Source organism: Azolla caroliniana, unplaced genomic scaffold, assembly GCF_043228905.1.
Source record: "Azolla caroliniana isolate FFs.n. ecotype wild unplaced genomic scaffold, voAzoCaro1.0.p SCAF_3, whole genome shotgun sequence".
Taxonomy (NCBI): Eukaryota; Viridiplantae; Streptophyta; class Polypodiopsida; order Salviniales; family Salviniaceae; genus Azolla; species Azolla caroliniana.
This window is the reverse complement of record NW_028230438.1, coordinates 1820423-1843694: the sequence shown is the minus strand read 5'-3', so window position 1 is coordinate 1843694 and position 23272 is coordinate 1820423. Positions and strand designations below refer to the sequence as shown.

The window sequence follows — 23272 nt, the reverse complement described above, 5'->3', positions numbered from 1 at the left end:
GGTAGAAACTCCACTAGTCGAACTGGAAGACAAAGCCATCAAAGACAGAGCCGATTCAACAAGAGTTGAAGCCGGCAAAGTCAACAAGATGCGTAGGAAACAGAACCGAGTCGACAAAGTCCACAAGGGAGAACAATGTGACACCACCGAAATCCTGGCATGGGGGCAGGTCACCTAACCAAACCCCTGACACAAACGGTTCAACAAGTACCGATCGACCTACCGAACCGATTGAAGACTCCGAACCTCTTAACTCGGCACCCAGGAGATCTAAACGAGCTCGAAGGCAAATAGAGTTCTACGAACCGAGCCTCGACTACGTCAACTACACTGATGCAAGCAAACCAAGCACATATGAAGAAGTTATGGCCGCACCAGACGCCGAAATATGGCTAGAAGCCATGAAATCCGAAATGGACTCGATTCACCACAATCAAACATGGGAGCTGGTCGAACTACCAGTTGGAAGAAAGCCGCTACCTTGCAAATGGGTTCGACAAAAAGTCTCTCTCACTCTCCTCTCACACTCGAACCCCCTTGGCACGCCAATCTTAGCTCCACCCCCCACCCAACAACACAACTTTGGACGCCCTACGGTTGATATTGCATACGTCTATCTAGTCGGTTGCAAGCTAGAGGACCGAGACATCCTGTCGAACTGACATCCGACAACCTACCGAGCCGATGTTCGATAGCCGACCCGAAATGAGACGGCCCCAAATATAGCCGCTCGCCTATCAATAGCGGCTAAGCATTCGTTCGACAACTGGTCGAGCGACAGTCGAGCATCGACTGAGGACAATCGACCGAGAACCGAGCAACGACCAAGAACATGTGGAGAGGCAATCCGCAAATGAAAAAGGCCGACAAAGATAGGAGTTAGACAAAGTCAGACAATCGGCCGAACAGCCAACAAATAGTGCTCGCCGTAGGACGACGATGGTTGAAAACAGAGACGGGAATGACCAACAGGTCGGGCCGACCAAACAAACGGTCCGGCAATTGGTGGACGGCCACGACCACGGATATAGACACTTGATTGTCAAACAACAGATAAAGACAACCACACGAAGCTGGCTCGACAGTTGGTCCTACATTCGGCAGAAGACACCGACAAAGACGCGGCGGAAAGACAATCGTGAATACACAGTGTCAACCGCTGATGGAATGGCAATTGGCAGAGAGGTCAATGGCCTGAGAAATACAACAAGAAAGACCTAGAAAAACCACGGTTTTGTGCATGTCATAAGCAAAACCATGTGCAAAAAACCACGGTTTTAGCCCATGGTTTTGTGCATGTCACAAGCATGGAGAGACCTATAAAAGCCTCTAGTTGAGCTTGTGTAAGGAGGGCTCTATATGTGATATCACCATCACCACTATCATAATATACTACTCTCATTTATCTTCTTCTAATCATCTTCTCTCAAGTGTATCAATTTTCTTAATCTTTTCAAGTGTGACATTGTCTTCCTCAACTCGAACATCCACATCATCATCTTTTAACTTCACGAACATCCTCCTCAATCCAAGACCCCGATGGTCCCGCTCAAGTAGCACATGCACGCGAGCATTTTCGCGACAGCGTGCCAGGTGTTACCCCCATAGGTGTCAAGAAGGTTAAGTGTGCCATGTGTAAGGTGTGTAATGTGTAATATGAGATGTTAATGTGTAAATAGTAGGTGGGATAAATAGGTGTAACTACCCCCATTTGGCTTTTTGTAATAACTTGATCAAATCTTGTACTATTTAAACCCCACCCATGGTGCATGAAAGAAGGAGAGAAATATAGTGAAGTTACCCTCAACTCGTGTCTGTCTCAATTCCCTCTCTCATTCTCTCTCTGTGTCTCTCCCTCTCCCCTCTCACTCGAACCCCAAGGGGGATGGAGTCGATCTTGGCTCCAACTCCCCACCCACCAACATTAATTGTAGCACGTTTAACCATAATGCAGAAGTCGGAATTGAATAAAGAACACAAAGTTGATCATAAATACCAAAAATGTTGGCTTTGAAATAAGGATCTTTTTTTTTGGGTTCAACTCAATTTGTCTATTTAACGTATCCTCATCTACTCCTTACCAAAAACATAATGTTAAGAATAGAGGAAAGCTTGGTCTATGAATTGAGTTTAGGATTGATCATTTTGGAATACTGTCTGATTCAGGAACCTTTGAATGCTGATCCTCTAAAACAACCCCTGCTATGGTATCTAAATCATTCGGAAAGAAAACTCTGCATAAAATAAAACATAACTCTTGTAACGAAAACGAAGAAGACGCAGGTTATGCAATTGTTTATTTGAGCAGTAGAAACTACCTGCATGTATTTTCATATAGAGTTCTTGCAAACCCACCAACATCAACAATATTTCGATATGCTGCTACTACCTCGAGCACTTGCCTTACCACACAAGATATAAAGACTGAAATTCTTGCATTACATGACTTTGAAGAAAAACAAAACCGACATACCTTGTAGAACACGGTTCATTGCGACCCTTGACAATACCATTTTCATCGTGTTTTTCCTTTTTCTTCGAAGGCCATGTGGTTGTAATGTATTTGAAACCAGCATGAGTTGGCCTGATTTCACAATATGGTGAGTCTGTCTCCACCATCATCCTCTCAATTGGTATCTTTGACATGACTTGAAGGTTTTCAATCGTCTTCAGCGAGCACCCGTTAATACCTGTGAAGATAAATTCACGATCTGATCCATAACCACAAACTAATAAATCTCTGAGTAAACTCACCAATATAAAGATTTTTTACGGCAAGGAGTTGTTTCCTGCACTCCTCTGTTCCTGTAAATGAATGTGCAACCCCAGCAAGAAATCTGACAAGGTGAAAATTTAAGAGTAAATTGAATCTACGAAAACCTCCAGAAGTTAAGAGTAAATTGAATCTACAAAATTTAAGTGTTCAACTGTTCAAAAATCATATATCATGGTTCACCTGTGCTTATTACGTTCCAGAATATCACAGAAATCTCTTGTAGCTTCACGCATGTGAAGGAACATTGGAAGCTTTAGAGTTTCAGAAAGAAGAAATTGTTTCTCGAAATACCTGCCAAGGTTGAAGAAATGCAAATCACAAGCATGAAATCTCTTTCCACACTCATTTTGCAATAAGAATTTATTTCTTCACACCATAATATATTTTCCATTTCCAACTGGCATTTTCTTTTCATGCACGGTTACACAATTATGTGTTCCAGATTCAAGTGACAATAAAAGCCGAACTGTTTTTTGAGACAGGGCTTTTCCCATGGGTAGGAATGGTGATTTGGCAGAAATGAGCTCTAAATAATTGACGTTGGCAACTTCTCAGATTCCACGAACAAATGCCAAGTTTGGTTAACCAGCATTCCATGCACTCTTGTACATCAGATATAATTATGACAAAATATATAATTTAAATTAATATATTATCATCTGCAAAAATCCAGGACATACTACTATCAGATGTCAAATAAAAAGTTTAACAAACTGTAGCTACAAGGATTAAGTATATATGAATAATAGACACTATGGCAAAACCAGTGCTTTTCATTTTATCACGCTTAAAAGATACTGCTTTTGCTTCAATTAACTTGATATATGCACACCTAGCTCATAAAAAGAACTAGAGCAATGCCTACATTCTAACATATGTCTTCATCCTCCAAGGTCATTACTCAACTTTCCTGCTAGTGATTCTAGCATCCAGAGACCATTTAATGGGAGAACCTGGCCACAGTCTACTCTTGTTAACATAGCTGGTTATTCTCTCATCCTAGATACATATGGTTCTTATTCACGAACTTATGTTGGAAGCATATCCTACATACAACACTTCAGTATGCATATTTAAAGTGTTTTTATGCTGGAACTAGGAGCACAATGACCATGAACGATTGATTATTATCAGCCAATTGCTTCTGCCTAATGTAAATACTTCTTATTTGCCATGGGCATTACATGTGTCTTTCAAGTTTTTGTGAGAAAATTAAGCTTGCATTATGGATATCTATAAATTATGAATATGATACTGGATCTACAAACAGTGTTCCTCAAGATAGAGAAGCACATGCAATGATTTTATTTATCTACCTTGCCATGAAAAAGGTAATGACCTATATTCGGAACTGTTTTCCTAGTATGTATGGATGCCCATGGAAAAACTACTGCATCCAGTAACCACAAAAGGAGATCCAAGAAGAGACCACAAAATTTACAACATTTTCATGCACTCATGCTTCTCACTTTACACCGTGTCAGAAAACGAAAGGTAAAATGTATTCATATCAGATAAAAATGAACTCATTGCAACAATATTAGGGCAGGAATTTCCCTTTTGACAATCGATGTTTTTGTGGAATCACGTAATTGGACCCTGGGATTTGTAAATTTGGGAGCATACCCTTGGCATGTCTAGACAATCACGACTAACATAGAAACCTAGCAATGAAACGACACCAAGATTCTATTCTTGTCAGTAGAGGTTTGAACTGATTGGAAGAGTGAAGCAACAAACATACCACATCAGAAATCAATAGTGTTTCTTCTCTAAACCTACCACATTGCATTTCAGATGGCTCCTATGCAAGATGTCTCGGCCTTTACAACTTATTTTCTACACTATCTGTACTCAGACCAGTCTCATCTGAATTCCCATGATTTTCATATCATGGAAAGAAGAAGAGTTTAAAAGAACAAACTGATTACTGACTCTAAACAAAAACTCTTTCAATATTGCCTGTACCTCAGCCAGATACAGGAGACCCAAAACAAAAGCATGCAGCCCATTACATTGGCTAGAAAACATTTCACCTGCAGCCTTGTATTTATTCAGCATTTATTTTTTTGTAAGGCAAATGGCCATTTTCTACAACCTTTATACATTTATTTTTGTTAAGATGACCTTGTGCATTTTTTCCATGTCCAGTATTACTCAGAACTTGGATGTTTGAACTCAATTCTAAAGTTGTAGTTAGTCTGATCATGATAGTACTGATGCATCTTCTAGTGATGCGTTGTCATGTAAGAGATAACGATAATTGGTCATTTGATATTCATGCACCATTGAATATTCATGAACATCAAATTGAGATGACGTTATCATTTAAGTATTAACGAAAACTGATTCACAACAATGCAGGCACTCAGGGTTTACAGTTTCTACCAAGCGAAGTATCCCCTGTCTGTTCCTACAGTTGTATCTACACAAACAGAGAAAGAAATATGGCAAAATTATTAGCAAGACCTTTGTTGAACATCAGCTGGGCAAAATTGAAGACGGTCATAATCAAGTCCACACTCTCCTATTGCAACAACCTGCAAGTATTTGCAACTTACAAGTAGTTACAAGTTGCAGTTGAAGTCGTTAGGACTTGGGACTTATAATTATAGAATATCCAAACAGTAACAATTCTAAATACAATTACAATTCAGATATTTCATTGTTCACATTTCAATTCAATAAAAGCACATTTGACAATGGTCACACTGAAAATATAGAAGAGTTTAATTTGCTCTTGAAATAATTGAATTGAAGAGTTTAAGTTGCTTAGAATGTATAAGCTCTCATCATCTCCATTGTCTCAACGGCATTTGGTCAGTGCCTAAAATAATGCCCTTGTGATATAATAGCTAAGTTCATCATATATTTCACCCATCATTATTTTATGTTATTTGAGAATTAGGTTGTCCTTTTCCAAAACTTTCCTTCCATGAAACTGAAGTTTATTATTTATCTTTTATAGGTATTATCCTGTATACATCTTTTGCAGGACTTTGGCTCAAGTTTGTTGCGTTCTTCTTACGAATGTGCACAAAACCCTCACAGCCAAACACTCTAAAGTGAGCATATGAAGGTGGCTTGCCCGACCACGCTTCTTCGGGTATTCCCCCTCCCAAAGACCTGTTAGGTGACCGATTAATCAAGTGAACAACTGTCATAACAGCCTCTGCCCAAAAACCATGGGGTAACGCAGCATGAGACAGCATAGTACGGACCTTATCTTGAATAGTCCGATTCATTCGCTCTGCAACTCCATTTTGGGGTGGATTATAAGGGGCAGTGAGTTCCCTCTTTATCCCTTTGCTGTCACAAAATGCTTGAAAGGCCTTGGACACATATTCCCCACCATTGTCAAAGCGAAGACACTTAAGTGTCTTATCAAATTGATTCTCAATGTCGAGCACTTCATCCTTGCTACATATAGGGTAAACCCATAGCCTTCCATGTAGCATCATCAACAAAAGTGACTAAGTATTTCTTTCCCCCTAATGATAGCCCTGGCATCTGACATACATCTAAATATACTAACTCAAGCGGGGACGACTTCAGCGAAAGAGACTTTTTATGAGATGTTTGTACATGTTTACCACAAATGCAATGATCACAATGTTCAAAATCAGCATAACGAAGACATGGCAAGTAACCCAAACGAGACAATACTTTCATACCAGTTCCACTCATGTGTCCCAACCGGCCATGCCACAAAGAAACACTAGGCTGCTCGGTTATGGCAACAACATGGTCACTCACACTAGATACATGGAGAGGGTACAAAGTATCACTTTTACTACCCTTGGCAATAACTCTAGATCCCTTACAAATCTTCCATTTCCCATCACCAAAGGTTGTGTGAAATCCATCATCATCTAGCTGACCTGTGCTAATCAAGGTCTTCTTGAGCTGAAGTACATGCCATACATGCTGAAGTGTGAAAGCAAAACCATGCTGAAACTGTAATTGCACAGTGCCAATACCTGCAATTTCACATGCATAGTTGTCCCCAAGATGGACAACACCATGTCGATCCCCTGTGTAATCTGAAAACCACTCACGATGCGGGGTGACGTGAAAAGAAGCACCGGAATCGAGTATCCAAGTGTGCATGTCACCATCCGTATCTGCAAGTAAAGCATGTTCTCTATGGCATGATGAAATAAAGAGTACATCATTTCCACTATCACTATCATGAGTGACTACATTCACCTCTTCAATTTTAGTATTGCCTTTCCTCAGTTGAATGTCTCTCTTTTTTTCTATGAAATTATCTATCTTCTTGCCCTTTCCTTTCTCTTTCTTCATTTGAAACAATCACGTTTAAAGTGACCCTTTTTGCCACAGTGATGACATTCTACATCTTTACCACGTGATTTACTACGGCCATAACTATCAGATTTGCCTCTATTGTGACCTACCCCTCATATGCAACGCACTAGAGGACTTATTGGATGCATTGTTTTGCTGACTCATCTCTTCCATGAGTAGAGAACTCTCTACATTGTCATAAAAAAGCATTGCATTTGAATTGCTCATAGCAGTGCTGAAAGTATCCCAACTTTCTGGCAAGGTGCAAAGTAAAAACGTGCCCTTAAACTCATCATTAACGATGAATTTCAAGGCAACCAACTGGCTGAAAATGGAATTGAACTCACTTAGGTGAGTTGACATGGGTGTACCCTTGTCATGCACAAATCCATAAGTTTCTTAAGCCAATAAACTTTGTTAGTTGCCGTCTTCTACACATACAATTCCTCTAGTCTAGTCCATATAGAATAGGCACAGTCCAAACCTTCAATATTAAACAGCGACGCATCAAAAATCGACAACTCAATAGTAGAGCGTGCAAGCTCGTTCAACTCTTGCCAATCATCTTGGTCCATATCTGTAGGCTTTACCCCTTTGACTTTAATAGGCTTTGCATGCTTCTTCTGCAACAGGATGTTGTAGCACTACTTTTTCCAAACCGCAAAGTTATGTGCACCCTCAAGCTTCTTGATGTGCATAAGGTGGCTATTGTCACTGTTGCTAGTCATATTTCTTAGCCCAAACGGAGGACCAAACCTGCTCCGCAAAAAACATGACTTGCTCTGCAAAAAAACCTAAACTCTACTCTGTAGAAAACCCTAAACGCTGCTCTTATACCAATTTGAAGGGCAACACGAGGATTAGGGTTTTTGGTCAAAAACAAAGAGGGAGAGAGTCTGAGTGAGAGATAAAGGGAGAGAGAGAGAGAGATGCACGTTGTCTTGGGTACAAAGAGTGTACCTCTTTTTTGGTTTTTAGATATTATGTATATACAAGTCAAAAGTGTGCTACGAGTGCGTTCACACTCGTGCACTAATAAAAGGCACGATGGCCTTTTAATCCCAACAAATATATGTGTGTGCACCCCTATCTTCTTACTCCAAAAAAGATGAGAAATGACAAGATCATCAATGGCAGGCCCATTGATGTATTGGTAGGTGATCATTTTATTTACATCAGACATCATAATATTCTCATAAGTTATTACCTTTTCAATGGTCCTTTTCTCCTTAAATTTCATAACTAAAAAAACATTCAAATCCTCTCTCTCTCTCTCTCTCTCTCTCTCTCTCTCTCTCTCTTATTCGGTCTTATAGGCCATTTTGGCCTCTTAAAAGACGTTAATATATCTTTCTTTCTTTCTTTCTTTCTCTTGGGTTCATACATCATAAAGGCCAGGGAACATTATAATTGATTTACATCATACATTATAATAGATTTCTACTAAATCAATGCATTAAACTAAGAGCTGTTCACATGGGTTATATTCTTACATCGTACATTATAATTTATTTACATCATACATCATAATATTCTTATAAGTTATTACATTTTCAATGGTTCTTTTCTCCTTTTGTCTCTTCCACTTTTTCCAAGATATTCCCTTTTTATTCCTAGTTTATTGTACTTGTTTGGGTGTACAAGAGTCTCTTAACTACCAAACAACCATTCCTAATTTTGTATAAATAGGTTTATACCAGCCTCTCTTGTAATAAGCTTATTTTCTATTTTGCTACTTAAAAACAAGTTATATTCTTTGGATGTGTCTCTACTCTTTGCAACCATTTTTTCTATTGCTGTCTAACAGCCTTCTCACATTACCATCCGTGTTTTAATAGGCTTCTACCTCCGAAGCAAGTTACATTTGTTTCTCACAAGTACCCTTTGTGCACCACCAATGAGTGTGATGGGGGTAGATGATTTTGCGGCATTACTTTCTTTAGGTGGTTGCTGAACTAGTAGAGGTGGCACCACCTTACCCTAGTTCGGTGCAGTGCTCACTCTCATCATCTTGTTCACTCCTTCATTTTGATCTCTCTTCTTCTTCACACTGACCACCCACTAAGCTTTAGGGAAGAGGTGGTTGAGATCTTTCTCGACTTGAGTTGAAGGAGTTAGAAGGTGTTCGTTTAATATGGCTAAGCGTGTGGAGACTTCAAACGGACCTTTCGAGGTATGCCTCCTCTTAATATAGTCAATGGAGCTATGGTGGCACCTTTTTTCAAATTAAAAGGTAGCTTCGGTCTAGCCACAATGGATCAGGCATCTGAATATTAGAATCAACTCCCAATCCCCTAAAGCTAGATAACATTGTGGCCACAATAAAGCTATCTTCTAGTTAGAAAAAAGGTGGCACCGTTGCACCAATGACTGTGTTGAGAAGAAATATACCTCTCAAGGTTTATTTGAAGTCTTCAAACTTGTAGCCAAACTAAATAAAGACCTACATAACTCCTTTAACTATAGCCGAAGAAGATCTTAACCACCTCTTACATGTAGAAAAAAGGAGATTAGAATAAGGAGAGTGAACAAGATAAAGAGAGTGTGCATTGCACCAATCTAGGGTAAGGGGGTGCCACCTCTACCAGCTCAGTAGCCACCTAAAGCAAGTACTACGACAAAATCTACCCCCATCACTCCTTGGTGGTGCACAAAGGGTACTTGTGAGCAACAAGAAACTTTGAGCTATGTGCACTAGAGAGAAAGCTTGGAAGAATAGATAAGTGATATAACAATTATTTTTAGTTTGGAAGGAATGCATGATACATGCACATATATTCATAGCTATTGCTTCTAATGAGTTCTGAATCTTAAGAGATATTGGTTTTAAGCTCATCATTTTCAAAAAACCTTGAGCAAGGACAACTTCCACCTTCGATATTTTGCTGAGGAAGAGATTCCTCATAGTAAGAACCATTACGATTGAATGTGTCCCCATATTTTATTAAGTGTGAGATCATTGTTTACAATGATTAAAAATGGTAATGTTCAATCTTATCAACATTTTTTGTTAGAATTTGATAGGAATAGTGCTCGGCCACAACCGAGTCGCAATCACACAATGGAAGAAACAAGGAAGAAACAGGTAAAAAAGGGACAGAATATTAATGTGGAAAACCCTAATCGGGAAAACCCAGGGGAGCCCACAGACTCCGAACAGAATCACGACTCAAAGGCAACGACCTCGAGCTCTACCTTCGCCAACCGGCGGTTACAACAAAAAAACTTTATGTATCTCTCTCACTCTCTCTGTACACACTGATGCAACAACAACTAACTCGTATACAATGATAACCACACACAAGTGATTGCCCTAATTCATATTTATACTTATATCACTTTAGGACTATTTACAAATATGGCCTTGACAAGCACAAGAGAAACATATTTATAAATCTTAGGACTTTTTACAAATATGGCCTTGACAAGCACAAGAGAAACATATTTACAAATCTGTCCATGTATCCGGTTCACACCGGATCCATCCGGATACCTTCTGGATCCGATCCAGTTTCCGAATCCCATCCGGACTGGTTTCTTCTTTCGACTCGTCCAATCCAGATCGTCCGGTTCTCATCTGTATTCAATCAGAAGGGACCGATTTCCCAACAATCTCCCCCTTCACTCCGGCATGGGATGTCTTGTCAATCCGATCCGTGTTCTGCCAAACCTAAGGTCTCCGAGCAAAGTTCACGCCTTAATGGGTTGTCTCAATCCCAAAGATTAAAGTAATCCTTCCCTTTTTTACACTTTCGTTTAACCCTCACACTTTATCCACGTGTATAGCATACTACAGTACAATGTTACCACGGGATGCAAGACCCACCAATCGCGCAAGGACGAAAGTTGGCCTTGGTGATCTGACGGTATATGGTAATGCTCATAACAAGTGAACTACTGGCCATCGAGAAAATAGTCCTTTACTCCGACTCCTAGTTCACTTGATTCTAGCCTACCAAGATAGTCAGCTACGGCATACGTACACTTGGTCAATGGTAGATGTCAAACTCAAATTCCTATGAAAGCAACGTCCATCTGGCCAATTTCCCCTATAAGAGACGCCTTGGCCCGAGTTTTGTAGATTATTCAACAATGGACATGTTGAAACTAGCAATATTGTCTAGTGGCATTGCCAATGTCTCAAGTACACAACCTTGAGAGGAAGAATAGACAGGTATATTACAAATCTTGTGCATGTCTTACTCGGGGACAATGAAATTGACACTTGCATTGGAGGGACCGTTACAGAATGGTACATGCAAAGTCAAGAGATATGTGAGTGGTAGATTCCAACCCCATTCAATTTGTAAGTATCAACTAAAATCAAATGCCTTCTTTTTTTTTTTATAGTCAAATGGCATTTTTTTCTTAGCACTTGGAAGTCATTCATAAGATCAACTAAAGTTTTCTACAACTATCTCTTACTAACACAGGTGATTGATCATTAGCGGATCCAAGTCCACACCCAAGGATTTACGGCTAATAACATTGGCCCTGTCAAGTTCAAGTTTTACCTTTATAACCCTTGCTCTCTTCAGAGTGTCAAGAATAGCTTGATCCATGCGATCTTGAACATCTTCCATGTACATACGTTTCATTACATTTTGCTCTCTTTTTTCAATATGCGGAGCTCATTAACCTTCTTTGTAACCTTACCCATTTCCATCGTACAACTTGTGGCCCAAACCAAGTGTTGTCGATAGAAAGCATCTCTATCAACAAATGTGCCAATGAGTTTGATATTATTTGTTGGATTTCTCATTTTCAGAATTGTACAGCTTCTAAAGAATATATTGTACACCAGATCGGATCCGTGCACGAGATTGCCATCTACAAGCTGAGTGGAGCTATGACTTGGTTGTCCCATCAGTATTTTATTTAAAGCTTTTCTCCAAAAAGCACACTAATAATCTCCCCCAAAAAAGATGCACCAAATTGTGTGAATGAGGTTGCATGGAAGTTTCTCAACCACATGTACATAGGGTCCGATGGAGTGCTAAGAGATATCAATGGGATATCAAGATGAGGAGACAAGTCTAGATTCACTTAACGTAAGGTTAGAATAAAAATCACACTCTACATCTAAGGATGTGTAAGCCTGTTAGAAAAAGATGCACCAAATGGCGTGAATGAGGTACCATGGAAGTCTCTCAACCACTACAACGCACACATGTACATAGGGTCTATTGGAGTGCTAAGAGATATCCAGGTGATATCAAGATGGGGAAACAGGTCTGGATTCAATTAACGTAAGGTTCGAATACAAATAACACTCTACCTCTAAGGATGTGTAAACCTATTAGAGAAAGGTGCACCAAATTGCATGAATGAGGTTCCATGGAAGTCTCAACCACCACACCATTGCACACATGTCCATAGGTCTGATGGAGTGCTAAGAGATATCAATGAGATATCAAGGTGAGGAGACAAAGTCTAGATTCACTTAATCTAAGGTTAGAATAAAAATCACACTCTATATCTAAGGATGTGTAGACCTGTTAGAAAAAGATGCACCAAATTGTGTGAATGAGGTTGCATGGAAGTTTCTCAACCACACCAACGCACACATGTACATAGGGTTTGTTGGAGTGCTAAGAGATATCAAGGCGATGTTAAGATGAGGAGACAGGTCTGGATTCAATTAACGTAATGTTAGAATACAAATCACACTCTACCTCTCAAGGATGTGTAAACCTATTAGAAAAAGATGCACCAAATTGTGTGAATGAGGTTCCATGGAAGTCTCAACCACAACGGCATTGCACACATGTACATAGGGTCTGATGGAGTGCTAAGAGATATCTAGGAGATATCAAGAGAGAGATGTTCACAATAGCGTCTCCCAACCACTCCTTTGGGAAAGCTTTCGTGTGTTAGAGCCTTCTTTCATGTCTTGGTTTCCCTTTGGTGGATTTGGTGCGCCCATCCATGGCTTAGGCTGTTAACTGGTTCAGGCTTCTTTTGTGGAATCGGTTCCCTTAACACAAATTCCACCCCTTTGTGTAATCAGCTCCCTCTTGTGAGATTGGGCACTTTTGTGGATTCGGGTCCTTCCAGTGGAAGTGGGCCCCCTTACGTGGATTCAGCTCCTCTTCGTAGGACTGAGCCTTTTTCATTTGCCCTTTCGTGGATTCCGACCCCTTTCATGGGAGTGGGCCCTGTCGTGGATTTGGCACAATAGATGTTACAAAATAAAGGCACCTATAAATGCCAACTTTATTGTAGAATATATGCCACAAAAATAAGAGGCGCCTAAGGTTGCCACATTTATCACAGAACAAGTGGCACAAATTAAGAGGAACCGAGAACTCTTATGCCAATACTAATTACAATTAGCAACGAGATCTACACTGCCCTAAACATCTTTTAACAGAATATGTACACATATAATGACAAAGGAGCAACCTCAATTAGAGAAAATCTATCAAAATCACTTACTTCAACACATGTAAAATGCATATCATTTTTCTTCGATTTATCACATACTTTCAATGTTGTGTGTGTGTGTGCGCTATAGCAAGATGAGACAAATTTCCAAACTTTTGATTGTGCTAGAACACGCAAACACACATATATAATGAGCGCTGCAAATATACGCTTTTACCTTGCCTTTTGCTAGTCCTTCTTTGGCAAGTGACAAAAGCTTTTCCAGATACTTGTCAGGGTCTCCACTTGATTCGAATTCCTGAGTATTAGGATAATTAAATGAACAAAACATGGCGAATACATGAGAAAGCACTTCTAGGGAAAAAGAAATATATAGAAGACAAACTGAGCAACGGGTTGGATGCACTCCAACTGTACAATAAAGACGCCCTGCATGTATTGATATTCAACAGAATGTTGCAATCAGTATTCAAGAAACCAAAACCCTTATTTGGTTTCACAGACAAAATTATAATTGCAATCAGTATTCAATTTCAACCTAGGTGATGACTCTATGACAATGGATGAGATATAATTGTTGACTCTTGTCAGATTTTGGAGCTTTCCCATTGGAAATATTTACAACAGGAACAAAAATAGTTGTAGAAAATATATTTTGTTCAATTGAATTCTTGTAATGTTGGTAATTTTTCAAAATTTCAGATTTTTCATGCATGAACAGAAACTCTAGCTGATTATTCAACAAACATTTCGTTAACATAGGTCACAAGTAAAGAAAAAGATACAGAAATCGAATGTACATACCATCTGTCTCAGCAAGAGACAAAGCCTGCCTTGACTCTTCCAGAGAACCACCAGTGACCTACAAGCACAACATTTATCACAAATTTTGCTACCAAAGCATGTCAACAACAGCCTACACCAGTTCTAAATATCTAAAAAACTTAAAGTACATGTTTATGAGTACTTACAATCTACTCAAGCCACCATGAAAAGTCCAAACAGGATCTAGACACCATGAAACTGCTAAATATCTTGAAAATTTCAAGCTTAATCTAAAACTGCTTACAAAGGTATGATCTACTCCATGCACTATGAAAAGTCCTAAAATTCTCAAAACGTAAAGTTTAATGTAACTTCCAGTTATGTGCTAAACATTTTGAAATAATCTTTCAAAACTTGTTGTAATTAGGATGCATACAATTATGTGGAAAACTTCTAGAAAATTTTAAAACTTAATCTAATTAAAAAGTTAACTGTTATGTGCAAGATATCCTTAAACTTTTTGAAGCTTAGTCGGACTAGAATTTCTTTGACTATGCACGAAATATCCTGAAAATTGATAATCTTAGTTACCAATCATGTGCAAAATATCTTCGAGATTTTTAAAGTTACGCCTAAAGAGAAGGCTTACAATGATACGATCTACCCCAGCATCCCAAGCTCTTTCCAGCACCGATTTCAAATCCATAGCATGGTATTGTTTACCATGGTAAATCCCTTTGAACATACCATCTGAAAAAATGTAAAAAAAAACTTCATTAGTGTTCCTTTGTTTAATTCTTCTTCCCTTTCTCCTTTCTTGTCGTCTTTATATTCTCCATTCTTTTTCTTTTTTGTTTATTCTTCCTATTCCCATTTTGCTTCTTCTTTCTTTTATCCTTTCTTACTTCTTCTCTCTTTTTTTATTTCTTTTATTTCTTTTTCTTTCTTTTCCTCTTCTTATGGTATGAGAAACAAACAGGAGAATGAAGATGCAATCGTAGGTCACCTGTGAGGTTAGCTCCGATATCTGCAGAAGTAGAGTAGCTGGAAGGTGAGCTCCGAGGGCAACGAAAAGGAAAACATACATGAGAAAAATAGCAAAGAGGAGATGATGAAAAATAGAAATGGCATATGCATTCTATTTCTGCGCAGAAGGAACGTACCGATCATTCGGAGATATGCCATGGCTAAACGGTGTCAGAAGATCACGCACAAAACCTTTCCTTAAAGAGAATGGGGAATTAGAGAACCGATCATAAAATTCCTGTGTTTTTTGGCCCCCATCGTTCTTCCTTAAAGAAAGGAGTTAATTAAGGCATTTTTCGGGCGGCCGGACACTATATACGCCCTAGAGGCTAGGGGCAAGGGACATTTTACCCCTATAATATGTATGCCTTACCTTGTGAAAAGACGAATATTGCTAGTGAAATGTGTTTATTTCTCATTGTATCAAGTGCAACATATCTATGCTTGTTTGGACAATATACATACATACATAGATACTATGTAAACAACAATCGCAATTTTGGGCTTCTCTGGTTTGGGTTTTGAAACCCATGTTCCGATGGGTATTTGTGTAAGTAGAGCCTTAGATGAATGCCTTTCTTTTGTTGCACTTTCGTGAGTTCTCCATGCATTGAGGATGATTGCATAATTGGCGCGGCATGTGAATGCAATTCGGGGCTCGATGACATATTAGAAGATTAAAAAGCAAGTTACTTTGGTTGATTGCAAACTAAGTGGGATTGGGAACAAATGCATTTGTTTTGTCATTATGTGAAGGCCAATAGTTATCATTAACAAAATCAAAGAGATCTTGGACATAAGTGATATGAGTCAAAATATCCCTTTTGACCTCATGTGATCCATCCATGTACATGATCACATTCTCATTATGGTGTCAAGTTTCAACATTTTCACTTTGCAACTAGAAGATAGAGGGAGAAGATTTATATATCTTCATTTTGATGTTAAGCATTGCCTCATCGCCTATGTGAATATGTTTATTCGTCTTTTTAGCTTCGCTTAAATTTGGGATAGAGAGAGAGAGAGAGAGAGAGATACATATTTGTGTCGTGCATGTCTTGGTAGGCCATGTGAGATGCAAATGGTAACCCGTTATTAATTGAGATGGGCAATGTGGATAAATGACACAATGACCATGGTTTGTCGATAAATTGAGTGTTATATTGGAAGATGGTTGCCCAATGGAGATTGGAAGGTCATGGGTTTAACCCCGACATTCCACAATGGCATCTAGTGAATTAAGAGATATGTATGTAGTAATAGAGAGATGGCCATATTGGGTTTGAAACTCGAGATGTAGTACTGGTAGTCTAGCAACTTACCTCTAGGGTAAGCTAGTTATGACAAAAAGAAAGAGAGCCGTGGATTTGACATTCCACAATGGCATTTAGTGAATTAAGATATATGTACAAAGTACTAAAGAGGTCAAAGACCCAATATATAGTGCTACAGTCTAACAACTTACGATTAGGGTAAGCTAATTATAATAAGAATAAGATGGTTAAGATGGTTGTAGGTTCAGCCATATAGTCTCCAATGACATCTAGTGAATCAAAAGACATGTATATACTATGGAATAATAAAGAGGTAAGAAATTTAGGTCTCGAACCCAAGTTGGGGTGCTAGTAATCTAACAATGTACCACTAGGCCAATCTAATTATAATAAATAAATAAAAAGAGGTCAAAGAGGAATCAATTGAGAGAGGTGACAAATTTGGGTTTCAAACTCAGGTTGGGGTTCTAGTAGTCTAACAATGTACCAGTAGGCAAAGCTATTTACGATAAATAGGTTCAATCGTTGTATTCCATGGTGGCACCTAGTGAGTGGCACCTAGTGAATCATAAGACATATATGTATTATGAAGTAGTAGAGAGGTGACCAAAATTGGTATTGAACCCAAGTTGTAGTGGTAGTAGTCTCCACCAATGTATGCTAATTATGATAGCTGCTTTTTATCCCAAGATCTAGTACTAGTAGTCAACAACTTACTGTTGGGCAAGCTAATTACAATAAAAAGAGTTAGAGAGTGAGCAATTTACATATTTGTGTAGGCCATAGAAGATGCAGGAGATAACCATTTATTGATTGAGATGGGGAGTGTGGATAAATGACACAGTGACAAAGGTTAGTCAATGATTTGAGAGCTAGATTGGAAGTCGAAGAAATATGATTTGAAATGCTCATCGGTGAAGATGCAATGCAATGTTTAGGCAAATACAAAGTGCAAAAGGCAATATGTCATTTAAAGAGAATGTAGGCATAACTGTATGGGTTTTTTTTCCTTACGCCCACGAAGGAGGCATTGTGCAATATCTACACAGAGATGACAACACCCCATCAACTTAGAAATAGATGATTGTCAAATGAACACTGGGTTTCTCTGGGTGAAGATCAAAGGCTTCATATTGGATGAGCCCACATATTCTCAATGGTGGGGGTGTCACGAGCAAAGGGGTTCATGGGGCACAACACCACACGGAGCAACCGATAGACTAAGGACAGACATGCAGACCAATGATTCGACAAAATTCTTCTCTAAAGCAATGGGCACGTCACAGGTGGACCAATGATTTGACAAAAGGCTTCTCTACTGCAATGGGCAGGCGGACGAACAATTCGACAAAAGGCTTCTCCGATGCAATGGGTAGGCAGACGAATGATTCGACAAAGGTCTTCTCCGATGCAATGGACATGCAGACAAATGATTCGACAAAAGGCTTCTCCGGTGCAATGGGCAGGCAGACAAATGATTGGACAAAGGGCTTCTCCGTTGCAATGGGCAGGCAAACGAACGATTTGACAAAAGTCTTCTCTCCTGCAATGGGGTAGGTGAACAAATGATTTGACAAAAGGCTCATCCGATGCAATGGGCAGGCGGACGAATGGTTCGACAAAAGGCTTCTCTGATGCGATGGGCGGGCGGACAAATGATTCATCCGTGGCTCTATTGATTGGGCTGCAGATACACTCTGCGAAAGGATCGAATGGATATGCGAGCGAGCGAGCTATGTCCAATGGAAGCCTATCATGTGGCGATGGTGATGGCTCTGATGATTGATTGAGCTATGTGCAATGGAAGCCTATCGTGTGGCGATGGTGATGCCATCGACAGCATCGGCATCCTGTTCCTTTCTCTTCTTCTTCTCCTTCTTCTGAACGAGCCTGGCTTTTCCTCCTGGCTATGGAGCCCGAGGAAATCTCCGTGGTTCTGTCCAGAGCTTCAGAGCTCCATTTGAAGCTCGCAGACGCCATAGCTCTCGTCTCTCGTTCTTCTCTCCCCTCTCATTCCCCTTCTTCAATCTCCTCTCCCTCTTCGTTTACTTTTCATTCCACTTCTTCTTCTTCTTCAATTCCTTCTCCCGAAAGCCGCATTCAGAATGGTTATCGTACTGGAACTTCAGAATTAGAGAGCTTGGTTTCTGTACGAGACGCTCTCCACGTTCTCGAACAACAGCTCGAATCCCTGCAGGTTTTTCCCCTCAAATTTTACTCTGTTTCTTGAAGGTATTAGAATGTAGGATGTCTGATGCTATTTATATATCACCGTTTCTCCTGTTGTTTGTATATATCTGTGTTTGAATACCTAACATTTACACCAGGAACCTGCAGGTTCTTTTCCTCCTCTTTTCTGTACTTTCTTCTTTTTCGACAAGGTATCAGAAATTAAAATGTTTACTACGTTGATTCTTGCTCTGAGAGAAGTTGTACGACGAACTTCATAAGGTTTCTTCATAGTGCCTTTTACATCAGAATCTAATCCCATGCACAAAATGCAGTATTTCTGCACGTACAGTATCACCATGTCGGCTGTTGTTTGGTGAGGATAGGAAGGTTTCCTACTTTCTTCTGTTTCTCAATGTGTCAAGGTATCTCTTCTGTTGTGTTGAGGAATTACACGAGATTTCGTGAAGGTTATTTTTTCTCCGTTTGTTTTTACATGAGAAGCAATTCTTTGAATCTTTTTACATTACTTTTTTATAGTTATTTTTCCTTTCATTTGGTTGTGAAAGGTATAGAATGTCTTCTGTTGTTTGAGAAAATTTACATGAGGATCCATTGGATCGTCTTCTTTACATGAGAATGATCAGTTCTATGCAAGGGAAAAACGTGGACCTTTCTTTTGTTTGTAGAAGGTGTAGAATGTGTGCTGTTGATTGAGAAGATTTACTCAAGAATCCATTGGATTGCATTCTTTACACAAGGATTCATTGAATTGTCTTATTTACACGAGAATGATCAGTTCCATGCAATGAAAAATTATGCATTAGGGCTCTGCTGCCTTGTACATGAGATTCAGTCCTGCACAATGCAGTGTTTCTGCACATATGACCATGTCTATTGCTGTTTACATGAGGATTTGCTGGTTTTGATCTTCTTTTATCTTTCCTATTTTTATGTAGAGAGGTAGAATAGCTACTATTGTTGGAGGTGATCTCACAATCTAAATGAAGACCTTGTTTACACAAGGATTCATTGAATTGTCTTATTTACACGAGAATGATCAGTTCCATGCAATGAAAAATTATGCATTAGGGATCTGCTGCCTTGTACATGAGATTCAGTCCTGCACAATGCAGTGTTTCTGCACATATGACCATGTCTATTGCTGTTTACATGAGGATTTGCTGGTTTTGATCTTCTTTTATCTTTCCTATTTTTATGTAGAGAGGTAGAATATCTACTATTGTTTGAGGTGATCTCACAATCTAAATGAAGACCTTGTTAAGCTTTTGCTGTCATTCTGAAGTGCTTGGCGTTCATATAAAAATCTGCATGTTTTCTCCTTTCTTTTTGCTTTCTTCTGTTTCGTGAAAGTAGAATGTGTGCTGTTGTTTGAGGTGCAAGACAATTTACCCAAGGATCTTATCAGGCTTTTGTGCATTTCATCATGCCTCACCCGAGGATCGGTCTTATAGAAATTCAGTCTCTCTGCCTTATCTTCAACTATAATATCATACTATTAACCTTGGAAATAGTTCTTCATTTAGATTATATTGATTTATAATACAGGTTCTACAACAACAGCAGCGGGCTGAAAGGGATACTAGCCTTGCTGAGATAGAGGAAAGCAGGAGAAAGTTTTTAAAGCAACTGAAAGATTACAGAGGCAGAGAAATAGAAATTATTCATGAAGCCTTCGCATTTGCTGGGGGTAAAGTAACCGAGAGCGAAGAACTAATAGTGCCTAGTAGTTATCAGATCGTAAATGATGTTGATGACGTTTATGATTCTCAACACATCAGCAGACCTATCCAAGAACAGATTAATCAAGATAATATTGATGACATAGATAACAGTAATGAGCAAGGTAATATTGACGAGCAGCATCTACACAGGAATCAAGAAGCATTTGGTCTTTATATAGAAGAAGGACAAGAGGAGGATGGAAGTGAGATAATGTCTTTTCTAAATAGACATAATGATAAGGATTCAAATAGTGGCCTTGTGCAAGCTACCCTTGCCACATCCAATGCATCAAAAAGGTCATCGAAACATTTGCGTGCACTTGAATTTGCTGTGAAATCAGTAAAAAATACAGTGACTTTTGTTGGCCAAGTGATAGGCCGAATCACTGGGCATATTACCTGGCCATCCTCTAAGGTTGTCCTGATCTTGTTGAGTACAATTGTTCTTCTTTCATTAATGGATCCAGATGAGAAGAAGAAGAAAACTACTGGCTTTAGAGTGCCTAGAATGACATCATATGGATCTCATCATCACACGCATATCTTGGAACAAAGTGCCTATAAGGTTGATGAGGAGGATGACGAGTATTTTCCTAAATGTATAGTTAGGGAGCGAATCGAACTCCCATTTTATAAAGATTTGCAAGCTCCTGATATTCTTTACGGACGGGGCTGAATTTTTCTGAATGACATATCAAAATTTCTCCACAAATTGTAGCTATTGGAGATTTCATATATGCCAACATAATCTGCATTGATCTGCCTGTAGGGTTTTTTTTTCATCTCGGATATGATATATAATGTTATGAGTTTTGTCAGGTTGAAAGAAGTGAGTTCTTTTGGTTGGGTTTCCTTTTCCCTTGCTTTTACTTCACTCATTTCCGTCATCATGCCAACAGTGCATTGTAATTACTGGGATGTTAAGGGCTCATTTTTCTTGTTATCGATTTCTGAATTACTCGAATGAGCACCATGATTTTGACGGACAGAAGATTTCGATACCACTTTTTGTGAGCCATGGTCTCCCTTACAAATCTTCGTACTCTACCATGTTTAAATTACAGTTGATTCTTTTGTCAATAATGTCTATGCATGGACACATGCATCATCTTTATTTTTGGCAGGTATGTAAAAGGAGACAGATTTATGTACCAAATTTAAGACACTTGAATGGGACTTGCATATGTATATCGATACATATATGGGTGTGCATATATTGGTTATTCAGGTTTTCTTTCCACCATCTTTAAGTTTGTTAAAGTCTCTCACGATGAGAACATTATGTCCTTTGTTTTGAATGTTTCTAATACGTCATGTAAATATTCGTTTGTGGGATTTCTCCCATTGTGAAGTTCCCATGAGTAATAAAATGCAATGCATTGTGCTAAAAGAAAAGAGAACTTTATATGTGTGTATATATGTACAATGGTCGTATGTATGTGTATTATGAACATGTAGGGATTATAACCTTTATTTCCCTCTGGGTAATGCTCTCTACGTGTAGTACAGAAGTGTGTAATTCCTGAAGGCTGTGACAACCAGTGAAGCAAGGATATGAGCAAATTTCCATATCCTCAATGTACACATGTTACACCAAATTTGCTTCAACTTGCAACATGTAGTAGGAACAGTCATTTTCATTTTTGGATTTCAACAGATTTGGTTGATTAACCTGCATTGTAGGAACAGCTATTATGCTGTTGAGTGTTATGATTTTTACTTTGAAAGTTATGGAAATTGTTTTCTTGCTTTTCCCATTTTCATCTTTGGATTTCGACAGATTTGGTTGATTAACCTGCATAGTAATAGGATAAGAATAGTTGGAGCTTCCATAGTGGCCTGTCAGTTTGATGTCTGAAGCTTCCTTTGATATATCTAGTACGTGTAACTAACTTATCATCTCATTATGTTAAATTTAAATATACACATAAATATATAGCTACACATCCCTTCCCTGAATTCTTTTTTGGACAAAGAATTTGTCTTTCGGGTGATTTTACGTTTTTAATTTACTGCGTTAGCATATAAGTACTGGACATGGCTTTGGCGTTTGTGCAGAATGCAGCATCATATTACTCATACTCTAGATCCTCTATTATTTTTATTGAGGTTGATGTCATGACATTGCTAATTTAGTACATGTGCATTGTGTATTAATTTCTAAGTGAATTAAGTCGTTCAAACTTCATACATAAAAGTATGTCATTTTTAAAAGAGCACCTAAGCTTCATAATGAAAGGATGTTGATTGATATGTACACCTACAATAAGTTCCATCGAAGAAGGATATAAAATGCGTGGTGATGAAATAAATATGGACATGTCTTTGTACATCGTTCAACAACTTTATTTGTCAAGGAACATGGTAGGACATGATTGGGTATCAATTGTAATTAAATACATGTTTTGCATAACAAATGGAACAGTCACTCTGACTTGGAAATAAGCTAAGTTAAGCTTGTGTAAAATCATGAAGATGGTGTGATGTACAAAGTAACCCATGTACCTCTTAACTCCGTAAAAGTATTGTGCACATTAAAAAGCACTATTAATCACATCACAATTTACATGTGATAATAAGGTGCACATGGTTTCCAATTATCCATCATCTCCACCATGCATGCAAATAGAAGGGTTATAGAGCTTCCTCCCATGGTACATTCTCCCACAAATAGTGTAATTCCCATTTCCTCATCGATCCTATCCCTTTAACCTTTGCTTATACATATGATTGAGTAATGTAACCATCATCCTATTGACCTTAGGATATTCTGCATTCTTTTTGCTAACATAAAAAATGCAGCAATTCTCAACGCTCAATTT

The 23272-nt window shown here is 38.8% G+C and overlaps 2 protein-coding genes across 5 annotated transcripts; one reads left to right on the top strand and one right to left on the bottom strand.

Moving 5' to 3' along the window:
• Positions 1-2053: 2053 nt before the first annotated feature.
• LOC147865810 (TatD related DNase) lies at positions 2054-15511 on the bottom strand. Of its 4 annotated transcripts, none has more exons than XM_087316171.1 (12): positions 15400-15511; positions 15243-15263; positions 14886-14986; positions 14276-14333; positions 13857-13900; positions 13689-13769; positions 5246-5316; positions 2957-3067; positions 2755-2837; positions 2474-2690; positions 2319-2402; positions 2054-2234 (listed from the first exon to the last, which is right to left on the bottom strand). In XM_087316171.1, the coding sequence occupies exons 1-12, from the start codon at positions 15419-15421 to the stop codon at positions 2141-2143; spliced, it is 987 nt and encodes a 328-aa protein (XP_087172297.1). In that variant the 5' UTR covers positions 15422-15511; the 3' UTR covers positions 2054-2140. The 4 variants fall into 4 exon arrangements, with proteins under 4 accessions (XP_087172297.1, XP_087172299.1, XP_087172298.1 ...); XM_087316173.1 differs by having other exon boundaries at positions 15243-15280; positions 15400-15484; XM_087316174.1 differs by having other exon boundaries at positions 2081-2234; positions 2319-2397.
• Positions 15512-18248: 2737 nt separating this feature from the next.
• Positions 18249-21432, top strand: LOC147865809 (uncharacterized). Its single transcript, XM_087316170.1, has 2 exons — positions 18249-18733; positions 20275-21432. The coding sequence occupies exons 1-2, from the start codon at positions 18446-18448 to the stop codon at positions 21124-21126; spliced, it is 1140 nt and encodes a 379-aa protein (XP_087172296.1). The 5' UTR covers positions 18249-18445; the 3' UTR covers positions 21127-21432.
• The last annotated feature ends 1840 nt before the right edge of the window (positions 21433-23272 follow it).

Bases quoted from the DNA above. Each gene is read 5' to 3' on its own strand.
- LOC147865809 (XM_087316170.1), top strand. From the start codon at position 18,446: ATGGAGCCCGAGGAAATCTCCGTGGTTCTGTCCAGAGCTTCAGAGCTC. The intron at 18,734-20,274 runs GTTTTTCCCCTC...TTTATAATACAG, and splicing joins AACAGCTCGAATCCCTGCAG to GTTCTACAACAACAGCAGCG.
- LOC147865810 (XM_087316171.1), bottom strand. From the start codon at position 15,421: ATGGCATATCTCCGAATGATCG. The intron at 3,068-5,245 runs GTCTTGCTAATA...CAACCTTGGCAG, and splicing joins CCAGCTGATGTTCAACAAAG to GTATTTCGAGAAACAATTTC. The intron at 2,403-2,473 runs GTATGTCGGTTT...TTGTGTGGTAAG, and splicing joins AATGAACCGTGTTCTACAAG to GCAAGTGCTCGAGGTAGTAG.